Source organism: Megalops cyprinoides, chromosome 4, assembly GCF_013368585.1.
Source record: "Megalops cyprinoides isolate fMegCyp1 chromosome 4, fMegCyp1.pri, whole genome shotgun sequence".
Classification (NCBI taxonomy): Eukaryota; Metazoa; Chordata; class Actinopteri; order Elopiformes; family Megalopidae; genus Megalops; species Megalops cyprinoides.
Genome location: NC_050586.1, coordinates 15,541,295 through 15,563,421, shown reverse-complemented (window position 1 = coordinate 15,563,421; position 22,127 = coordinate 15,541,295). Strand labels below are relative to the sequence as shown.

At 42.8% G+C, this 22,127-nt stretch overlaps 3 protein-coding genes across 5 annotated transcripts; 2 read left to right on the top strand and 1 right to left on the bottom strand.

The window, feature by feature from the left end:
• Window positions 1-3,087: 3,087 nt before the first annotated feature.
• On the bottom strand, window positions 3,088-6,773 carry ccdc117 (coiled-coil domain containing 117). 3 transcript variants are annotated; one of them, XM_036528088.1, is made up of 6 exons: window positions 6,654-6,773; window positions 5,436-5,796; window positions 5,097-5,147; window positions 4,481-4,747; window positions 4,192-4,338; window positions 3,088-3,899 (listed from the first exon to the last, which is right to left on the bottom strand). In XM_036528088.1, exons 2-6 carry the CDS (start codon window positions 5,579-5,581, stop codon window positions 3,677-3,679), a joined length of 834 nt encoding a protein of 277 aa, XP_036383981.1. In that variant the 5' UTR covers window positions 5,582-5,796; window positions 6,654-6,773; the 3' UTR covers window positions 3,088-3,676. The 3 variants fall into 3 exon arrangements, with proteins under 3 accessions (XP_036383981.1, XP_036383980.1, XP_036383979.1); XM_036528087.1 differs by having other exon boundaries at window positions 6,665-6,773; XM_036528086.1 differs by lacking the exon at window positions 6,654-6,773 and adding an exon at window positions 6,493-6,635.
• Window positions 6,774-8,823: 2,050 nt separating this feature from the next.
• Window positions 8,824-17,149, top strand: tcn2 (transcobalamin II). The gene is made up of 10 exons (XM_036528085.1): window positions 8,824-8,943; window positions 9,288-9,352; window positions 11,351-11,543; window positions 12,255-12,412; window positions 12,687-12,839; window positions 14,013-14,182; window positions 14,566-14,740; window positions 15,761-15,938; window positions 16,076-16,194; window positions 16,511-17,149. The coding sequence occupies exons 2-10, from the start codon at window positions 9,292-9,294 to the stop codon at window positions 16,570-16,572; spliced, it is 1,269 nt and encodes a 422-aa protein (XP_036383978.1). The 5' UTR covers window positions 8,824-8,943; window positions 9,288-9,291; the 3' UTR covers window positions 16,573-17,149.
• A 2,355-nt stretch (window positions 17,150-19,504) lies between these two features.
• On the top strand, window positions 19,505-22,127 carry LOC118776125 (solute carrier family 35 member E4-like). The gene is made up of 2 exons (XM_036526220.1): window positions 19,505-20,078; window positions 21,625-22,127. The coding sequence occupies exons 1-2, from the start codon at window positions 19,505-19,507 to the stop codon at window positions 22,125-22,127; spliced, it is 1,077 nt and encodes a 358-aa protein (XP_036382113.1).

The window sequence follows — 22,127 nt, the reverse complement described above, 5'->3', positions numbered from 1 at the left end:
GTTCATTTTCTAAAGTTCTCACTCGAAAGAACATTCTTAGGTTGAGAAAATGCTCTGCTGAGGAACCTAAAAGGAGGAAATATGTTGCAGTGTGCACATTGTCTCACATGTAGCTTTCCCTCCCGCAGATGCAAGGCAGAGTTGCTAAAGGAGAGGTAACTTGTTTCACCACTGAGACAACTGTAGGAGTAACCGACGTGTAGCGTAACATAACTCACTAACCTAGATTCATCCGTGCCTGCAGTCCGGTGTCAGACAGCCCAGCAAAACAACTAAAAGCTCATTCTAACTCCCTTGTCCTCTGTGTAACAGTAGCCCACGCGTTGTCAGCTTGTTTACTGTAACACTGGCCATAGGCTTGCATCACTGTGCTTAGGAATGGTGACACCCGATGTTTTTGTTTCAGAAGGGCACCAAAGGCCAGGATGGACCAGCAGAGAAAACTGCAGCGTCTGGAGAGTGAAGTGAGGCGGTTAACTTCGGTAAGCATCAGGGTAAAAGACATCAAGCGTAGTAGTATGAGGTGGTGCTGCTGGGTGAGCGCTTGGAGAAGACTACAGTAGGTGTAAGCACAGATTCTTTCGTCTAATCATAGGTCATTTTTGTGTTGCCACTATGTTTGTTCAGAGATCTCACTGTTTATGTGTGAGGCCAAAAAGTCAACATTTTCAAACATTTTTGCAGTAACATCAGTTTGTCACATCCTTTTTCACATATTACATGTATGATCTACTGTAATGTGTCATCTCATGTATTGTTTTTCACTTGCCAATGTTTAAAGCAAGTTCCCCTTTATATTGTAACAGCAGCAATTACAGACTTAACAATACTGCTCTTTAAATAAGTTCCAAAATGGCATAAATACATACATCCTATCCTAATATATTATAGATTAAAATGCCTTGAATTTGTCTGTAACCCAGGGGTATGGTGACTCAGGGGGGGTGCGATCAGTCTCCTCCCCCTCCCTCCTCTCTGTGGATCCCCCCTCCACGCCGGGACCACCCGACCTTGCCACATTCAAGCTGCTCCGGCACCTCCAGAGCCGTGTCAGACAGCTGCGGGCGGAGAACTCGGTTCCCACCTTCAGCCCCATGCATCTGAGCACCCACAGGGCGGTGGCCGGGGAGCTAGCGGGGTCATACCTGGAAACGGTGAGTCCTAAACAAACCACCTGTCCTGACATCCATTGCTCCTATTGACTGTGCATGTGTGTTCTCCGTTCAGTTACAGTATGTCCGTTCAGGCATTAACACTGAATACACATCACTGCTTCTTGTTGTTGAACTGATCTGTACTGTTGAGGGAACACAAGAAGGCACATTAGATATGGTTCAGGTTTCATTCAATCCTATCACCTATGAAGTTTTAACTACAGCCATCCTTCATGTGAACACATTCAGTAACCTAAAAAAAAAGGCCCGCTCAGGTAACTAAGACTAACAGGAGACGCATATGTTGTTCGAACAGATTGCCCCATCTCCAGAAAGATGTCAGGGGAGGGGCCGATCCCACATCCGGACAGCCCACAGCTGAGCTGGAGCCGCAGGTCCTCCAGCGACCAGTTCTCCAGAACCTTCTAGAGCGGAGACTGAGCACCCGCAAAAGCAAGCTCACTCTAATACTGCACGTGTGATAGGTGATGCACTGTGTAAGAAGGAAAGGTGGTCAGGTCATTTCAAAAGGGAGTGCCTGATAGCACAGGCCTCCCCTCGCTGCAGGTTACTGTGCATGGAATCCGACAGCTCTGCCAAGGGGGGAAATGTCCCAGCTGTCAAAACGGACTATAAATTCCCTGAGCGTTTGAAACATAAGTGAAGTTTTACTACCCCGCTAAAGGTCAAGGGTTGAGCAAAAGTGCTTTGTAATCCTCCCCAGGATCATGACCCTCCTCGCACGGTGTGAATGGAAACTGCAGTAATTGTGGCCTTGTAAAGCGGTCACTCACCCACTGAGAAATTCCTGCACAGCAGATACACAATAATGAAAATTATGTGTCCACAGTGTTCACAGAGCCTTGCAAATACTGTTTTGTAAACTTGAAAACAGTGTTCATTTTGTTCTGATCTTATTAAATGACCCAAAAAGCTGCCAAATTAAAGCAGTTTGAAACAGAAGCACAGTTGTGGAATTTTGCTCTGAAATGAAAAATTATGATTTACACTCGTTTGTATCATGGTTCACTTTTCCTAATAAAGCACACAAATATGAATGCTATTTTTCCACTGGAATTTTATTTAAAAAGTCAACTTTTCGACTCACACAGGCTTCCAACATCACTGTTAAGGTGCAATATAATCATCCCAATCCGTAAAGAACAAGAACATTCTGAAGGCCAATACAATGTTTAATTTTTGATTGTATGTGCTTTACTCAAGACTGGGATTCTATTAGGAATGAATGTTGTAACTCCTGTTACGGGGTAGTTTCTTTCATTTCACTTACAGATGATGATGCAGCCTCAAGCTATAAAAGTAGTGCAGTTTACTTAATTCTTGGGGGGGGGGGGGGGGGGGTGGGCACTTTTCTTATCATCTCAGTGCATATAATGACCTTACTATGTCAGTAAGCACCTTAACTGTTGTCATTTGTTTTTGCTCTTTAAAAAATGAAGCCAAGAATAGGCTGATAAACCTTACTGGATTTACTGCTGTCCGGGACAAGAATTTGGGCGCACGGTCTTCATGGATGCAGTGCGAGAGATGTGTCATAACAAAACTGCTTATCACCAAACTGCTAACGCTCTTGCTGGAGCTGCACACTGGAGCCCTAGGATGGGGAACCAGAAAAAAATCAAGCCACTGTCTGCTGGGAGTCAGGTGCTGCCACCCCTTAAGACCTCCATTCCCCTCTTTCACACAAACACACAACACAGAAACTGTACTGGCACTGGATATAATGCAAAATTGTTTGCTGTGCAGAGCTAGAGTACCATAAACAAACCCAACTTTCAACATGTTGTATACAGAGATAATATCAACCAAGCTTGAATGCTGACTGAAAACAAAATGTTAACAAGCGTGGATGCTAAATGTAAAAATGATCAGCTACTTTAAGCTTGCAAGCGTTTGTCCATATGCAGTTAACCAGTTCTAAGCCTGAAAAACAAATGTTTGCTATATGTTTTCTATAATACACTGAAGCTGTCTGCTGAGAAGTAAGCTTTATCACTACAGTAGCTACAACAGAGAAGAAGAAAAAAATGCAAGTACTCCACACAGTGGTAGCATAGCACATGACCTTTTTGACACTGGACTTCTAGCATGATTGTGGAAGGGCAGCTGTAAACGGATTAATCGTTGTGGTCCCTGCTATAAAGCTCTCCCGTTGCTTCCCTTCTGTGTTGCTGCACCGTTCGCGTTTCACATACATACGGGACTTGTCACATCCTGCCCTGGTGCAACACCTAGGGGAAAAAGGCCAGTCCAGGAAGATCCTGAGGACAAGACGGTACAAGCGACTGTAGAACATACAGCCCATGCCAGGCAGCATGGCAATCCGTTTGGCCCAAACACAATGCATTGAAATGAGCACTGTGTCTGTGGAGAAATTAAACGTTCTTCCACCTCCCTTCTTTGACTTGTCACCATTTATCTGAAGACTTGTCACCATTTATCCAAAGGCCAAAACAGAGGGGGAGGAGGGCTGATGAGCTCGGGAAGAGTTCCCCATGAGTCTAAAGCTCCATTTCCTCCTCGGCCAGGGCCTGGGCACTTAGGCTGCAGTAGAGCCCAGCGTGGGGTCTGGTCTCCAGGGCAGGGGAAGGCTGAGGGGCGGAGGAGGCTGGGGGCTGCCTGCAGGCATTCTGCTTCCGCTGCCTCTGTAAGGAGTCTTTGAGCCGACACGGCAGGGCCTCCTCCGGTGGCCGCCACACCACCAGCTCCATACAGGACCGGCTTCTGCAGGACAGAAGGTGAGGTGGCAGGACGTGTGTGGGAAAGGAGGGAAGGAGGGGGATAAAAAGAAAATCCCAACTGTAATTAAGTGGATCAATGCAGGACAACAAAGAGCAATGTGTGGAGAAGGAGATACAGAGATAAATACATTTCTTGATCAAAGAAAGACTTGTACAGTACTGGCTTGTGCTTTAATGAATTATCTTTGAAAAATGGATCTAACACTCTACAAACTGACTGCCATATAGCTGACTTTGTGCTTCAGGGAAAACGAGAGGGAAACGGTGATACTCACACTGACTCCGCTATGGTCTGTGGGAGAATGTCTCCAAGGCCCCGCTGCAGCCCCTCCCTCAGGCTCTCTGACATCACCAGCACCGGCCTGTTCTGTCCTGGCTCTACATCCAGGTCCTCCTCTTCGTCGTCATCCTCCAGGGTTATCCTGCACCACAGAGCATTTTTACTGTACATGTGTACACCCGCACATGTGTGCTTGGATGTCTGTGTGTATGGAGAGAATGGCACAACCTCTGTCTCAACCCCCCACTCCCACCATTCCAGTCCCAGTCCTCTCTCCCACACACCTCTCCTCAATCTCCTGCAGGCGCCTCTGGGCTGCTTCCACTTCCATGCAGGACCCCTCCACCTTGGTGTGGGGTTGTGGAGGGGTGGGGCCAGCGTAGCCCAGACTATTCTCAGAGGCGGGGCAAGTCTGGTGATGGCTAGGGTCATGCTGCAGGGTGGGCCCATTGCACTCTGGACTCCAGCCCACCCACTGCTTTGGGCTGGGGTCACCCCACGGTGTGGAGCCCGCCTCCCCCGACAACCGCCGCCTCTTGGCACTACACGCTCTGGAAAGAAGGTCAAGGAGCCATAGCTCAGCACCACCACCCAAAGCTGATCTAACCGTCTTAAACACGACTGACAGGTCTATCATTTCCTATTCTGTTTACGCCAGTGCCAGACATTTGAGGAGCTTTTCAACTTAACTGCTTAGCTGGATTTCATTACTACCAGCAGCAAAAAGCCTACGTGAGCCTCCCCTATGGAATAGCGTTGAGATGCACAATCTCATATACATTGTATACAGATACATTTTAGTCACAGGTATGTTGACCATTTTAATTCTTGTTTTCCCAATCATTCTTTAGAGCGTGTACTGCATTAAATAGCAAGCTTATCCAACCATCTTTTACTTACTCGTCGTCAGGCCTTCTCCTGTGCTTCCGTAGGCAACGTTTCTCCCAGCTCCTGAGCGATCAATGCAGAGGGACAAATATGAGTGAGTGCATGCATAATATTTTGCTCTGTACCAGGAGTATGTCTCTAATCCAGTGCAACTATCCCTCTTACCAGAGAAGAGTTTTGGTATGGCATGCAACACAAACAGCAAGATGTGGATTAGTGAGACACTTTTTAACCTCAGCCTGCATATTTGAAGTTACTCAGTTCCACTTAACTCAGAAAATTTTAACCCCGTGTATTTGCAATTCAATGCGACTCTTCAGTTAGTGTAGAGTGGCTCGACTGGACACTCACGTATTTGGGACTGATGCTCCAGCAAGGTTCATAGCCTCTGCACCCCCTCGGTTCACCCCCGGCTCTGCGGGGTGACCTAACCCCGAAATGGGATACAGAGGTGGCAGGAACCCCAATTCGCCGCTTGAGGTGCCAGGTCTGTGCATGCTTACAAAGGTGGACGGTGGGTCTGTGGGCTGGTCTGTCCACTCACTGTGATCCTCACTGTGATGAAGAGACTCACAAGAAATCCTTCTCTTCAGGGAGACTCAGTGCATGGACTGGACAGATTTTTTACTGACAAAGCTTGGGGTGAAGGTATGAGAATGGTGTATTTCCACTGATGACTGCAGGGATCACAGTGTCCTTCTGGACAACTTGCCTGAAACAGAGGAAAGAGACAACCCCCGTGAGACTTTTAAATATGGCCACGGTATTAACATACGTAACACTTATGTTATGTATACCACCGGACAAAAACTACGTCTTTTGTCATTAGGTGTCTAGTACTGCTGAATATTACATCGTTTACTCATCTCTTGAGAGAAATAACACTCCCATGCCAATACGTTAAAATCATAACAAGCTATTTGCATCGCCATATCTAAAAACTAGGTACACAGATAGCTAACCACAGGCATTTCGACTGTTAATATCCCTGTTAAAGTAGCAACATGCCATTCATTTAACCTGTTAGCTAGATAGCTAGATAGTGACAAGATTTTGGGGTTCCATGGCCAACCATATGCATTCGTGGTAGAGCTGCAAGAAGAATTCAAACTCTAAATGGATAAATACACCGACAGACAGACAGATAGACCGATACGAGGAGAGATATGTATCGTGATTTTCAACAATTACTGTTAAATTACGTACACGTTATCCGGCTGCCAGATCACAGCTGGCTGCAGCTAAATGTGGAACGTCCGCGACAAAATAACAGGCAAACTCGTGAACTAGCAAGCTAACATCTACGTTCTAACTACCTAAAAAGCCAACCGTTTCTGAAACTATCTCCAATAACATTAGCTAATATATCAAGCTTTTAGCGACATAATAAATCGTCTCGGTGACTTACATTTAGACAGCGTGCACATCTGACTTCAACATTTAAATTTCTCCTGCTACCTAGATGGCTGACGAACTCTGATAAATTCGACCCATTAGCTAACGTTAGCTGGAATCTTTACCTTCTAAGCTGACTAACTAGCTAGCTAAATAAAAAACACAAATACTGACATAACAGTTACCGGCTGTATTTGAGAAAGCTCAAAATACTCAGGTTTCAGTTGTTCAACACTGCAGAAAGTAACAGAAAATCATACTGTAACTGAACCCGCCCACATATTAATCAGTTTGTTATGGGGGAACTGTTTAACTGTAGCAAGGTAGCCAGAAAACTCTAGGCCCCGACCATATTTTCTAGAACAGTCAGATGGAGAGGATTCTGGGATTTGTAGTTTACAGTATTGCAGAACATGAGTTCGCATTTCTTTTCGTGTTTTGCTAATCCTCTGCATTACAGACAACTTAAATTAAGGGATAAAAAAATGTGAGTCATGAAGGCACAATTGTCAGTGGATTTCTATAAATATAAAGTGGTTACAGTTACAGAACTATTAACATTGTATCCATGACAAGTAAAATGTTTTACTCTTTCTACCATTTATTTAGCACAAACGTATCTGATGTCATATTGCAGTACGACGTGGAAGTTTGAAAATGTTTTGTCTGCCATTCCCATTTCAGTTAGTTCTAAGCCATGTAAAGTATGGATATGATTACTGTGTCTTATATTAAGAGAAAATGCAAGTTACAAATAATGTAATTTCCCTTACACCAAAGTTACAGCTATTGCAAAATATCCTGAACAATTGGCATGTTTCCTTTTTGTTAACTTAAAGATGCACAAAATTAATTTTGTGCGTCTTTAAGTTAATTACGGTATGGTAGAATCAAACAAGTTCATTACGGTATGGTAGAATCAAACAAGTGAAAGGCATTTAATGCCTGCAGTACCCATGCTTTAAAATTTTTGTGATGATATTGTTAAACAAGACTAATGCCCTGGAATGTCTATCGTTTCAGATACGCCAATCACACACAGTGCATCGCCAGCCTGTAACACTACCACAGCGGAAATCCTCTTCAACCTCGCAGCTAAATCAGCTGGTCAACAGAAGAAAAGAAAGGACAGTCGTCAAGATTAATGAGAATTTTAAAATTTCCCAATCTGTCCATATTTGAGCCAGCAATGGAAAAGCAAAAAATAACTTGAAATCTTTTCACCCTGATACTGTAATGCCACAGGGACACATTTGCAGATAGTGAGTGTTTTGAGCTGACTTTTAACTGCTCTGACCATACATTTATTGTATTATTCTCAGAGCCCAGCTCAATGATGGAAGTAGTACATTAGATTATATTTAAACTCTCTTAGGGAATGGCAACTCTCAGAGCTGGCTTTTTTACTTCAGAGCCTGTCGTTTCAGATTCCATCCTCTGTACAGGTTTAAACTCTTCGGTCAAATGTTTCATGCTGCTGTTCGCGACTGTCTCAATTTCGTAATAGATGAATAACACTTCTGTAACACTATCAGAACATATTGTTGTTGCTTGCAGTGATCTAGGATCAAAATCTTTTCAGTGCAGTAATTACAGGAGGATTGTGTTGTTTGAATATGAGTAATGTAGTACCACGTGTGTACGTGACAAACTCCATGCCACATCAGGCCACCCTTACTATAATGGACCCCTTACTTTGCTTTATACTGATGTCAGCAGAGCCTTTAAAAGGTTCCGTTGGAAATGGCTGTCAGTGCTTAAACTCATCCTGAGTAACTACTGACAGCTGTTTTTGTAACCCTGCTGTGGACAGACAGACAGGGGGCACCACAGGATGGGGCTGAGAAACAATGCTGTATAATCCGCCTAGCAATGGGAAGCAGGCGGCTGTCAGAGGGAACAATAACGTCGCAGTAAGAACAGCAACAGTAATTGCACACCTCAAGTCTGAAGTACTTTGCTCAACAGGTAGTCCCGTACCTGCCGGTGCCATTTGAGAGTATATCAAGCTTCTCTGACAGGCATCCAAAAGCCAGAACTACCTAAAAGAAAAATGTAAAGTAGGACTCCTATAATTGCTTAATAAAAGCCTGAGTGTGGTTAAATATCAATTCTTCCTTGCACTGTGCTGATGGAGGCACTTGCGTCTTTTGTTTTTTGTCTTTTTGTTTTGAAATTTTCTATAAGGCATTGTATAATTCTTGTATAATATTTTACCAAACTGTTTAGAAGCACTTCATTTGTCATCCTAAACTGGATAATTTGTGAAACAACTCAATCGACACATTTCGTTGTTCACCCCTCCCTCCCTTTCGCAACGCATGATCCAAGAGCGTAAGTCATGTGACTGAGCAGGCCAAAGAACAGGAATGGCTATTAAAAACATTTGAGACGTTGAGAGGAGCACAGTACGTCTTACACAGTGTTGCGCACCGCCTCTCTTTAAACAAAGCGATTGTAACGGGTAAGTGGCGTTTGACGAGGTGAATTATAAAATGTTCAACAGATCCCAGATCAATAACAATGCTATTGGAGTTTTGCACAAAGGAGATTTGTTTACTTTTGTTCATCGAGCACGGTGAACTCTTGGCTGATGCTCAGACATATTTCATAAGACCGGTCGTAGACATTGTGATTGTGTTTGCAAATGTTGTGGAACTTAAAATACTTATGAACATTGTCTGTTATAAGAAAGCAGTGTAGCCTGTTCTAACAAAGGACACAGCGAAGTAATTTGACACCTGCTATTTTGTTGACACACGGCGCTTACTCAGGTCTGTTCTTGATTCCTTTCTCTCTCCCATGCAGCAAAATGAATTTCGCTTTCTTCCTTGGGTGCGCACTTTTCGCTCTGGTCACTGGCAAGCCGTGCGGTAATTACCCTTTCTTAATTTTGTTTGTCTTTCCAAGCAAGTGCACCTGTCATGCCTTAATGTATGAGTGAATGGATCTGACCATACATTAATTTTTATTTTATGTGGTCAGCTGTGTGTTTGAGGGTGTTCAGTAAGTAGTTCAAAATATATTTTTTTTAAATTTCATGGGATATTTCAAATGTTCAAAAGTGGTTACTATTTGGGTATGTACTGTGATACAATCGACACTATTGAGAAATGTCTTTCGACGATGTTGTATTGTCCTCTTCAAATATTTGCGAAATGTTGGGAACTCAGGTCTTGCGAAAACTACAGGGAAAGTCCAGCATAATGGCAGATGCTGCATTGGACTCGTTCCCATGTTGTTTTTTCAATGTTTGAAATTAAATATAAAGATGTCATTATGTGAGCTACAAATCGGAACATTTAAACTGGAAATGATTCTGAACCTGTTTTTCATGACTGCTTAATGAAACTTGGCTGTTTTATTAATGAGCGCCCATCAGGTGGTTCTTTTTATGTAACTCCGTCTGTGGTAAGCTTTCATCTGGACGTCAGTTTGAATAGTTTTGATTAATAAGCGAGGTTTGTAACTTGTTAACCATTTGTGGGCGGCAGTGTAGCATAGTGGTTAAGGAGCAGGACTCGTTGCCGGTTCGATCCCCACTGGGACACTGCTGCTGTACCCTTGGGCAAGGTACTTAACCCACAATTGCCTCAGTAAAAATATCCAGCTGTATAAATGGATAACATTGTAAAGAACTGTAACCTATGTAAGTCGCTTTGGATAAAAGCGTCTGCTAAATGAATAAATGTAAATGCAATAACTTAACGCAATAACTTATTTCATCCCAGTTAGCTAAAAGCTAATTTCAGATGAAACGCACAATGGCAGTGCTAACACATTTACTAGATTTGATAAAGTAAATTGAATCAGCTGTTATTGGGCAATCTTTCTTTTTATTGTTTTTAGTGAAGAACAAGCATGCTTATCAAAACAGGTTCAAGATAATTATCAACTAAACATAAATTCTCAGTATCTCCTCTTTGTGGTAGCTACTAAAAAATTTATTTGAAGACTTGCGGGCGAAGACAGTACAGTTCATTATGTTATAAGTAGACCCCCTTGTAACTGAAATTGAAATAAATAGGTGAGGTTAAAGGTTTGTGGGTTTAGTGCATCTGAGGTTTCACATCTCATTTTTATCATGTCTCCAGCACACTGAAGCTCAATAAATGATTTCTCTAAATGAATGACATTCTGTCCAGATGCTCTTATCAGAGGAGGTAATTTATCCACAAAATCTTAAGAACCCGACAACCCTGTTCTTCAGTTGGGTCACTGTGACATGAGCGATATTGTCCCTGCACTTTGCCCATCATGTCATATGTTGGTGACTGTTTCTCAGAGGGGGGGTGGCTGGGGCTCATTCAGGACATTCATCTCTTGAATATATCGGTGACCCTTGTGAACCCTTTGTGTGTGCAGTTTGCGGGCCTTTTGTTGCTTGCAGGGAAGTGCTGCGACAGCAAATATGAGCACCACAGGAAGCAGATTTTCCTTTGCCCTTGTTCAAGGCGTTATTACGCTGCTGCTGATTCAGAGGGAACTGAAGTTAACATCACAGCTCACAGCACCGCTGTTATAAACTTTTCTCATCCTAGAACCATTACACTGGTTTAAGAGCAGGGTCATGGTCATGTTAGAAACTGCGGTGATGCACAGTGCATATGGTTCATTTGTGCGAGTGCCAATTACATTTGTAGGTCATGTAATAATAGATTGGCTCGCCTTGAAAATCACAATGGCACATGGGATGGTGCTGCTCTAAAAAAAAAAAAAAGTTAATTCCGGTGAGTGATTTTTTTTCCCCATCCAGTTGAGCCATTTTTAATTTGTCCCCCACTGTTATCCCATTCCTTGAAGTTTCACCCCGTATAACCCTGTCCTCTTGTGACTCACCTGATGTGACCTGAGTCTATGTCTGTGTGCAGACCCTTTGAGTGCCGAACATGAGGAGCTTATCCTCTCCTTCAACAAGAAACTTCTGCTCTTCCTGGAGGACCAGAGCACACTCCCTAATCCCAGCGTGCACCTGGCCCTGCGCCTGTCCACATACCACAACCTGGGCATGGAGAGTGCTCACCTAGTCCGGCTGAAGACAGACCTGCATGATAACCTTGAGAGGTATAGCACAGCACAGTTAGGGACACTGCAGAAAAAACACAGCAGGGTACATAGGAATGTCACGGTGGATGTGAATGTATGTTATCACTAAGCTGTCCCATGGTGCACAGCCATTTAAAGTAATCAGTTGCTTTTCAGTTACAGGAACAGCTAAATGGATTAAGCACAGAATGTTGATGATGAACTATAATTGGTTGCCTCATGGGTAATATTTGCTGCAGTAGGAGTGTAGACCTAATTAGCTACTCCTGCACATCAGGAAGACAGGAATGCTTGTGACTGGTACATATGATGTCTCTGAATTGCGAGATGAGAAAACGCAGTAATCCACACGACCTTGTGGTTTTGTGACTGAAAGACATTGAATAATTCTGTTTTCTGCAGCAAGTGAGCTTTTGAATGAAATATGCAGGCAATTGTTGTTTGTCCTGAAATGTGAAAAAAATGGGGTTTTATTTTCAATTTCCTCTGTTCAGTTTTCTTTCTTTTACAGGATATTGATGTGTGTTGGAGTACACGAAAATCTGGAAAATCCACACATTAAGAAGCGTACTAAGACTCTGAATTTACTTTTAACCTTACCGGCTTGTTATACAACTCCTCCACTCGCAGTTTCACCGTGCTTTTCAGCCCCACTCTGGCCTGTGCTGTTTGTGTTGCTCTGTACAGCCATTAATCATTTTTTGCATTTGATCTCATCCTCCTCTGCAGCCTTCTCACCAAGCATCAGCCTGTGACGGGGCTGCTAGCTCTCTACGTCTTGGCCCTGAGGGCCTCCTGCACTGACCTCAGTAGCCTGAAAATCAACCAGGAACCCATACTTGTCCAGCTGAAGAGACAGATGGAACTGGAGAAAGACCACATTAGTGGTAAGCTCTGTGCCTGTCTTCCTCTGGTTCTCTGTTCCGTCCCTTACGCTGTCTCTTCTCCTCTCTTTTCCTGTCACCCTCTGTCTGTCTGTCCGTTCACTGTTACTCTCAGGGAAGCTTGTTCTAACATTGTCCCGCTGTCCCTCGGCCAACCTTACAGTTTCTGTAGAAGGATAATGTGCCACTCCCTCAGTCATCAATGGTATTTTTCCTTCCACCAGCCACAGTTTATTTATGGACTTATTGCATGTGTCTCTGTCTTTGTGTGTTGTAGCCAGCCACCGTCCGCTGACAAACTACTACCAGTACTCTCTGGGCGTGCTGGCTCTCTGTGCAAGTGGTGTGCGGGTCAGCTCACACGTGAGCCACAAGCTCGTCCGAGCCGTTGAACAGGGAAAGATCAAGCACGGTGAATCTGAATGCATCGGTGAGTCTCTTTGGGGCTCAGAGATGAAGGCTGTCTCTGGTTGAAAGTTTCTCGACCTCTTCTTTAAATTTGTGTCCTCGTCCTTCTCACAATCGAGGACAACAGTGCTGTTCTCCAAAAAATGCTCAGAAGGTTTCTGCTTAGGCTACTGTCATTATTATGCATCTCGTCTTTTATTGATACTGAAGTTAAATTGTTGTATTCCAGTTCATTATTATACTGCCTTTGCCCTCAGGCAAATATACGTACAATAAGAAGTGCCATTTTACTGTTATGTACTAACCTGTCTGAGGAGCGAGCAGGAGATGGAAAACTACGATGTGCATCCGACAGCCACCGATGCAGCATGAGAAGTCATATTAAGCCTGCATGCATGCAAGCTTGCAGTGTGGCTATCTTTATCATATTCCATTTAGCTGATTTGTCAGAAAACTACAGGCTTAACATAACTAGCTAGCAACATAGCAATGAAAAACAAAATAATAGTTGCCCACATTAGCTGGACTTTTGACTAAACAGAAGCAAAGAACCATGCCAGTTTACAGATTGAGTGTTGAGGTGTTGTTTGCTAATATTGGAGTAATTTTACATGACTGTTGTTCAATTTATTTAGCTGACTAGCTACAAATAATATTCAGAAATTGTTACAATTTCCACAGTTCTAACATTTTCTACAATAAGAGAATGCATTCATGTTAGTTTAGTTACTGTCATTTTAAACATTACTAGTATTAGTGATCTCCATTCATGTAATCTCTGCAAATGCGAACAGATGATGGAGGACCGATAGTGCCTCCTTCACTTGTTTCAGAAGGAATGAAATTCCCTTTAAATGGAGAAAGCAGAGTTTCAACCAGCATGAAATGTTGTAATGTAATGAAATAATAGATTGAAGTATAAAGCCATAAATGGTGCATGGAGGTAAATGACATTTCTTACCTTGGGCTCCTTCCAAGGACAAGTGTGTAGAGAAGTTTGAGAAAAGGGATTTGAAATGGAGCACACCCAGTAAGTACTTGAGAATAGAACCCAAGGACAGGGCTTAGTCGGACAAAGTAGTGATAGATAGCCTGATAGATAAACGCTTGATGCAAACCAAAATATTCTGCAACCCTGGGTGCGATTGCATTTAATAAACCACTGAGGTTTTGTGTGGTCCATTTCCCCCCACAGACACGCTTGCCATGGCAGGGATGGCCTTGCAATGCCACAAGGAGTTCGCCTCAGCACAGGACATGGCTCAGCTCGAGCAGGCTCTGAGCACCATCAAGCAGAAGCTCTTGGACTCCCAGAGGCCAGACGGTCACATGGGTAATGAGTTCAGCACCGGGCTGGCAGTGCAGGTAAAGGGAGAGAAGAACTATCCTTCTGTTTTTTTCCAGTTAAAGTTGGAGTATGGGGCACTGAGTGGTTTAGTGTATTTTAAATGAATACTGTTGTGAGTTTGGTTGTAGCAGTATGTTTTTACTCAACCGGCAAAAAGGCATCTGTATTTACACCAACAGTGGTTTTATCTGCAGAGATGTGAAATGGCAGGGAATAAAATATGATACAGGTAAATTCTACTTCATTTAATAGAACACGCTGGAAGAAAACAGGAGCATGGCTTAATAATGCAACAGGCTTCTTGCGCATAAAGGCATAGAAGAGGAGCATGTGCATGTGATCAAAACAGTGGAGATGGTGCCTCTGTGATTGAGGCTGACCTTGTTGCCCTGTGTCCCAGGCCCTGCTAGCTATGGGCAGCCAGGTGTCAGAGTGCTCTGCCTCCATTGAGGCAATAAGGACTGACATCAAGAAAGGGACCTACCACAATCCCATGGCCATCTCCCAAACCCTGCCTGCCCTTCAGCAGAAATCCTACCTGCATGTCAAGACAAAGGAGTGCAGAGGTGAAGACGGTAAGAGCTGGAGCCGCCCATACTCACACCTGCCTGTGTTTTAGAGAGGCATGTCAGTCCAGGAGATGGTTCCTGTGCTGTTTCTAATGTAGTGCTGTGTGCAAATGCTCCACCTGTATAGCGGGTTAGTATTGTTCATAGGATCAAACGTGCATCCTTGTGATCAGCATTGTAGCGAAGCTGCGCTCCGTCACAAGCATAATTGTTCACACATGCACACACAAGGCCCTTTTCCACTGTCAGAACTGGAGAGCTGATGCTGGCTAGATCAAGAAGCTGCATTGGTTTCAGTTTAGCTGATGATATCACTTTATACATCACTTCACAGCACCATCCCACAAGCATATTAGCTGTTAGTGTTTTTACCACTCTGTGTGGTATTGCTGTGTAAAGCAAATTAATTATTTTATAACTGTTCACCTAAAGGGCAAAAAAGTTTCTTGGCTACTCTTGAGGTGAGAATAAGCAAGTTTCCTAGTGATAAAAGAATCTATTTAACATTGAAAATGATGATATGTGGCAAGTAGTAGTTTTGAAAAAGTAGTATAATAAGAATACTAAGAATGTTATGATATTAGGCAAGGTGATATTGAGTACATATGTAGTTATTAAAGAAATCTGTGTCTAGGTTGTGAACAGTGACCTGAACAGTAATTACCATCATGGCCTTCACATAAACTGACAAAATATGTAATTATTTTATTCGCCCAAGACCTTCCATCAGAGAAAAATGGTTTGTTCATGAAATTCATTTGAATACATACAGTTTTTAAATTTTTACCTGATTTTTTTCAACTGCATTCACAGGGATCTAGTATACATAGTTATTTCAGTGTTAAGCAGATTTTCCAAACTGGTAAAGCAGTTTCAGTAGTTCAAAAAGGAGCTTTATATTTCTGGATCATTGTTGTTAACTGCATATGAGTTCCACTGTTTTAACATAATTGCATGGTCTTGGTAGAAGTGGATTATGGATGCTCACTTGCTGTACCTCTACCTTTTATGGGTACATCCATACAGACAGCCTGGTTGTGGGACCAAAGCCCACACTTCCAGAACCCTCTAGTCAGGAGGTGTCTCTCCAAGTGGAGGTGATCACATCGGATGGCAGCGCCACCACATACTCTCTGGAGGTCCCCAAGAGCTCTTCGCTCCTCGACTCCCTGAAGCTCCTCCAGGAGAAGCAAAATGACTTCACGTGAGTGGCGTGGAGGGGTGATGCATGTTCCTCTCTTGTCTTCATTGTCTTCCTCTCTGCTTGTTCACAGCCTTTATGGTCTGTGGTGGTACACCTGGTGATTAGCTGTGTATGTCCACACCTGTCTGTGACTGCAGGTTCGAGACAGAGTCCAGCCTGTGGGGACCCTTCCTGAGCGTGGTGAATAAGGAGCGGGCTCGACAGGCAGACCGCAGCTACTGGCATCTGTCATCAGATGGAGCATCCCTTACCCAAGGTGAGAACAGGAGGTCCATTGTTCTGGACAAAGACACACTTACACAAATAAAGAGTGTCATTGAAGAGTATCATTATGCCAACGAACAGCTTTTAATGTACAGAGGTGCATGAGTTGAATAATCAATTACATATGAATGTGATGGAGGACAGTGATCATTGGAGGCCTAAAAAGATAATAGCTATATTGAGTTCTTCATCAGTTGTGAATTATTGTCTATGATGATTTCAGATGTTGTTTTAGATACTCTTGCCCCATGGCTGTATGGTTTTTAATAATACTGTCTCCTTAACAGTAACCTTGGTATCTTTTTCAGGTATTGGGGATTATAAAATCGAGAAGGCTCAAAAGATCACCATCAAAAAGACCAGCTACTGAAAGAATGTCTCTGCTTAAAGAGTAGTCAAAACATATATTATGAACAAAGAGAAATTGCACTTTAATTAAAAGAATCTTTATAAGACATCCAGGTCAAAACTGTCCTGGGCACTTTGTACTACTGTGATTGTTTTTTGTAGGAATATCAGATCAAATACTTATGCAACAAAAGGACATGTGACATCCATATGGACATAATCAAGCAGTTATACCTTATTTTATATCAGGCTATTAAAACATGAAAGGTCAGTTTGAAGGGATGGAATTCACAAAGCTCTGCAGACATGCTTGTGCAGTTACGTAATTCCCTGATGAGTTAGCTAATTGGAGCTGCTAATCCACGAAACATTGAGGAGTGTAGAGGAATTTTCACCTTGCAAGAGGGTAACTGCCAGAACAGTTCTATTTCTAACACACTACGCATTTCTTCTGATGAGCATGTATTTCTTTTGGCAGAATCAGACTATCATCAGTCCTATTCTGTTTCTTGATCATGTTTGTCGTTGGAGATTTACAGCCGACTCCTTGCAATATATGGCAAAAATGTGTTTCATCCTTTAAGTGAATAAACTTCTAAACGCAGTGTCTGGTTTTTTTTGTTTTTTTTTTTTTGTCAGTCTTCAACTGCAGAATGTATTGCTGCATATAGGTGAATGACAGTTGTTCAGATGCATGCAAATTTGACAGGCTTGGTACACGCATCATAGCAAATTGAAGGGTGTTGAATCTATTTAGCTGCATTTGCAGGTGTGCAATCAGGCATCCTATGGGACTGCAGGGCGTTACCAGAGCCTTCAGCTGTTTTTGTTCCAATCCGCAGAGCACACATGGCAAAAAAAAGACTGGTGTGGGTCCCAACATACTCTTTTCAGAAGTTTTAAATATTTGTTGATACTACAAAATTTGGTTTTAGAAAAAAATAAGAGATCTGATTGTTATTCTCAGTCACACTTGGCATTATTTCACTTGTTTGAGATCTTTGAACACTGGATTTTAGTATCTGACATTCCACTAAACAGGCAACAACTGCTGAGGAAACCTACTTAGGCCTATTTAGTTTCACCTAAAACACACAGGTCAGTTTTGAAATGAGTGTAACATTTAAAACAAGTTCTACAGGGGTGTGCTTTCGCTCCTGAATAGTACACTTCAGGCGTTTATATAACCGCAGTCTTAGACATGGTGGAATGGATGGTTGCACTTCCTTTATATTTTCATCGTACAGATTATGTAATCGTTCAAATGGGACAGTAAATTCGAGATAAACGTAAAAGACATCTTGACCACTTTCATTCCATACTTACCGTATAGTTTGAAAAATCTGGCCGTGCAGTTGTTATTGTGAGGTCACCTTTGCGTCTCAACGGATGAATGAAATAGTCTAAATTCGGCAACGCGCTTATGACAGCGCTGATCTGGTGACAGGGGAGCGGAACACCAATGCCACTTCAGTGCGGCGAGGCAACGATCGACTGTACTCTGCAAGAGGTAAGTACTACTTGTCAGAATACGGTGGTGTTGGTCGTGGATGCGTGGTTTTATGCGTGTTTTGTTGTAAGTGTATAGTGCATTTTCGCTACTCTCTTTCAACGTTAATATATCTATATATATTTCAGCTTTGATGTCAGATTGTTGGTAGTTATGCACAAGATCAAAAGTTAAATCTGTGACTCGCCTACACCATCTTGAACGTATATTACAAGGTATCTTGGTACCTAAAGTAAAGGTTTACTTAGATAAGTGGCTGGAAGTATGTTCAGAAATAGTCATGGTTAAAAGTAGAGGATCTAACTAGTTACCTGACATTTTGATAGTTTTCCGATTAATTTGTTGTCTATTTTTTGTGAATACAATATAAATCCGTCACTTGCACGATTGCACGTGAATGGCAAGTTATATTCTGCAACAGTATAGTAACAGTGTAATATTCCACTTTTGTTGTGTGGTTAAGAAATGTTGTGTGGGTGCAACATGCAGGAGCGTTAGGATAGTAACAGCCTACATTGTGGACGCAGCTGGTGTTTATGTAAGACATAAGGGCTGGTCGGTACCCTACACGTGCTGGTTGTGTTCCAAAAGGTAATATTGCACCGCAGTTTTTTAAAAACAAATTTTAGACACATGAGCGGTAGTCCTAGTCCTAGCCTACTATTCATTCGTTTCGTATGAACAAAGGCAAGATTCAATCTATCCGTAGTGTCTGTTCTCTTGTTCTTAAATCCGAGTAACATATTTCGTTGTTTTTCGTTTCTTATTAATCGTCGTTAATGTCAGTGACTCCGTAATGCGTTGTAAGAAATTAACAATACGATTATCTTAAATGCATTACTCAACATTGTGGACAAAGAGGATTAATTCGTATTGAAGCGGAGTTGGTCGAACCTTTTCATTTGGGAAAAGTGTGCTATATTTCAAGCAAAGTTTATAATTTGTCTAATATTCAGACACATATGTTCCTTAACGTACAATAAGAAAAAAACATCACTGCCAGTTAATTTCAGCAGTGTAACTAGTCGAGTTAACCGCTCTGCCGTAGTCTAAAGGTGGCACATGACAGTGGATTCTGGTTACAAAGCCAACCCAGTGCCAGTCCGCATAATAACACGTGTATGAGTCGTAGAAGAAATTATCCTTGTTCATGTCTTAGTAACGGACACTTTGTCCAAAACCAGGGGGCGGTAAGATATTGCCGAGCCAGAACAGTGTTGGGACTGTTTTTTTTCCAGACTATGTTCTTATAAGCTAATGTTGCGTGCTTAACTACAGTAGCGTTTCACATTATTATGTAAGGGGAGCATGACTGGCTAGCAAAGTAACTTTGCATGGAACCCAGCTGTAGAAACATACAACAGAGAAGGCAATGCCGAAAATAACAGAATATCATTGTTTTTATCATTGTTTATTTTTTAGACGAGAGGACGATGAAACGAATATGATAAGGAATGGCTTCTCCAAATACTTGGTGACCGCGAAGAAAACTCCGGAGATGCTACACCTTCCGTCCGCCGTCTTCGTATGGTTATTGACGGGCACAACGATATCCAGCTTAAATAAATGGATCTTTGCAGTGTACAACTTCAGGTACCCCCTGCTGCTGTCGGCGCTACATATGCTGGCCGCAATTGTGGTGGACTATGGGCTCCTCAAGTCGCAGGTTGTCCGGCGTAAAGGTGGTAGCGATCAGGATGTCCTGACTGTCAGCGCCAGGCTGAAAATTTTCATGCTCAGTTTGACCTTTTGCGCCAGCATCGCGTTCGGGAACGTGGGTCTGAACTATGTCCAGCTCTCCTTCGCTCATATGATCTACTCCACCACGCCAATCTTCACGTTGGCCATCTCCACGCTGATTCTGGGAGAACAACATCACGTCGTCAAATACACTGCAATGATGCCCATCTGTCTGGGGGCATCGTTCAGCGTCATGGGGGAGGTACAGTACGACCACACCGGCTGCTTCTTTGTTTTCGCTGCGACCATGCTGAGAGGAGTCAAGTCCATTCAGCAAAGTGAGTGATTGACAGTTGTGTAATTATTCTGGCTAGTCAAAATCCGGCGGATTCGGCACCACTCCAGTTTAGGTTTATGGAATGTGAGTTTTGTTCTTATGTAAATTAAAATGTATGAAAACTGTAGTAGGCTACTGCATTCTCTACATCGTGTCAGCAGTTCAGTACTCAGGAGATACAAGGAGTATCATCTCTGCCTCTTTCTACTGAAAACCAAATCTTGACATATGCTTTTTCTTGGGAACTTACAATAAGTTACATTGACGGACTTGTGCTTTGTTTTATATATAAGTGAAGGAAAGATCCATTCAGCACACCACACACGATGTGATTTGACAGTTGCTTGAAAATCCTTTTCAAGTGTTTCAGATGTTTAAAATGCAATAACCCATTTTAGAGGTACGTATTGTGCTCCCATTTTCCCCTCTATGTTCTTTTTTAAAAGCTGAATGCAATTTTAGGATGACTTTGCAAACATTCTCCCTTCATTATTTGTTCTGATTTTCCCTGAAATAGATGATTTGCGTTATGTTAAATAGCAACAGCACTGGAACAATTTTACATAAATTGTTGTGGAGAAAAAAGACCATGCAATTGAATAAATTAATTTAGTTGTTGGTTGGTGATCTTACTGTTACTGTACATCTATGAACCAGTTATCATTTCTCAAATACACAAATTTGTCTAATATCTTACCTTAGCTGTAGTAATATCTGTACCTTAAGACCCTTTGGAAAGATAGCAGGACCACAGTACACCCACAAGTCAAAATGATACTCGGTTTGACACATTTGCACAAATGTATGTACCTATGTATGTACCTAATATGATACAGCAATACAGCATGTTGCTGTATCATATTAACTAACGTTAAATCATTCCCCCTATCTGGGCCTCAAAACCCCCTTCTCTGAAATGCCAGTCAGTCTTGCAGTGTTTTGTTACTGTGCATAATTTTAGACCGTTCACCTCAGAACATAAATATCTGGCATGAAAGACCTCGCCTCACATAACTGCCTCTTGATTGTTGTCACATCACTTCCGACAGGGAAGATATTTACAGTGTAAACCTCATTGCCACTTTGTAAATGAGTGTCAATTTGATCACTCTGTTAATTACACAAGTCAAAATTTTACAGATACAGGCTGGATATATGGTGCCTGTATGAAACGTTTCTCCTTCTTGCCATGTTGTGTAAATTGGCCTCAAGCCAGCTGTTTGCAATATATGTCTCTTAATAGAAGGAGAACCAGTCTGCAGAGTAGAAATGCAGGACTATTAGACTTTGTGACAGCAGTAGAAAAGAACCTTGTGCCATTTTTAAATTCAGCATCTCAGGAAGCACATGTGTATTAAGAATTTTTCATCTTTCCTCTTTGAGTTTATGGGTATTGTCTAGGGGAGTTGTGCATCTTCCATCCAAGCAGGACATACCACTTTGCTGGTAAAAAATAACATGTTTCAGCGTCTCTCTCTGGTGTGTGTCTGTAATTTGTGTGTCTCTGGGTGCCCTGCCTATGTCCCTGTCTGGCCACTGACCTTCAGGCATCCTGCTCCAGGAGGAGAAGATCAGCGCAGTCTTCCTTCTCTACCTGATGGCCATTCCCAGCTTCTGCATCCTGGCAGTGGCGGCCCTGGTCCTGGAGAATTGGGCCAGCCTGGACTCCCCGCTCCACTATGACCGGCACCTCTGGGCCCTCATCCTACTGAGCTGCCTGGGCTCGGTTATGTACAACCTGTCCAGCAGCTGCATCATCACGCGCACCTCAGCCGTCACGCTCCACATCCTGGGCAACCTGTCCGTGGTGGGCAACCTGCTGCTGTCACAGCTGCTCTTTGGCAGCCAGCTGTCGGCCCTCAGCTGTGTCGGCATCGCCCTCACGCTCTCCGGCATGCTCATCTACCAGAACTCTGAGCTAATTGCCAAGTATATGGACTCACGTTGGGCCCCACCTGTGCCAGGGAGAACAGAGAACTGTAGCACAGAGACTGACTGCTGTTCAGACTGCAGGACAGCAGATGGAAAGATGGACTGCAAGACAGACTGA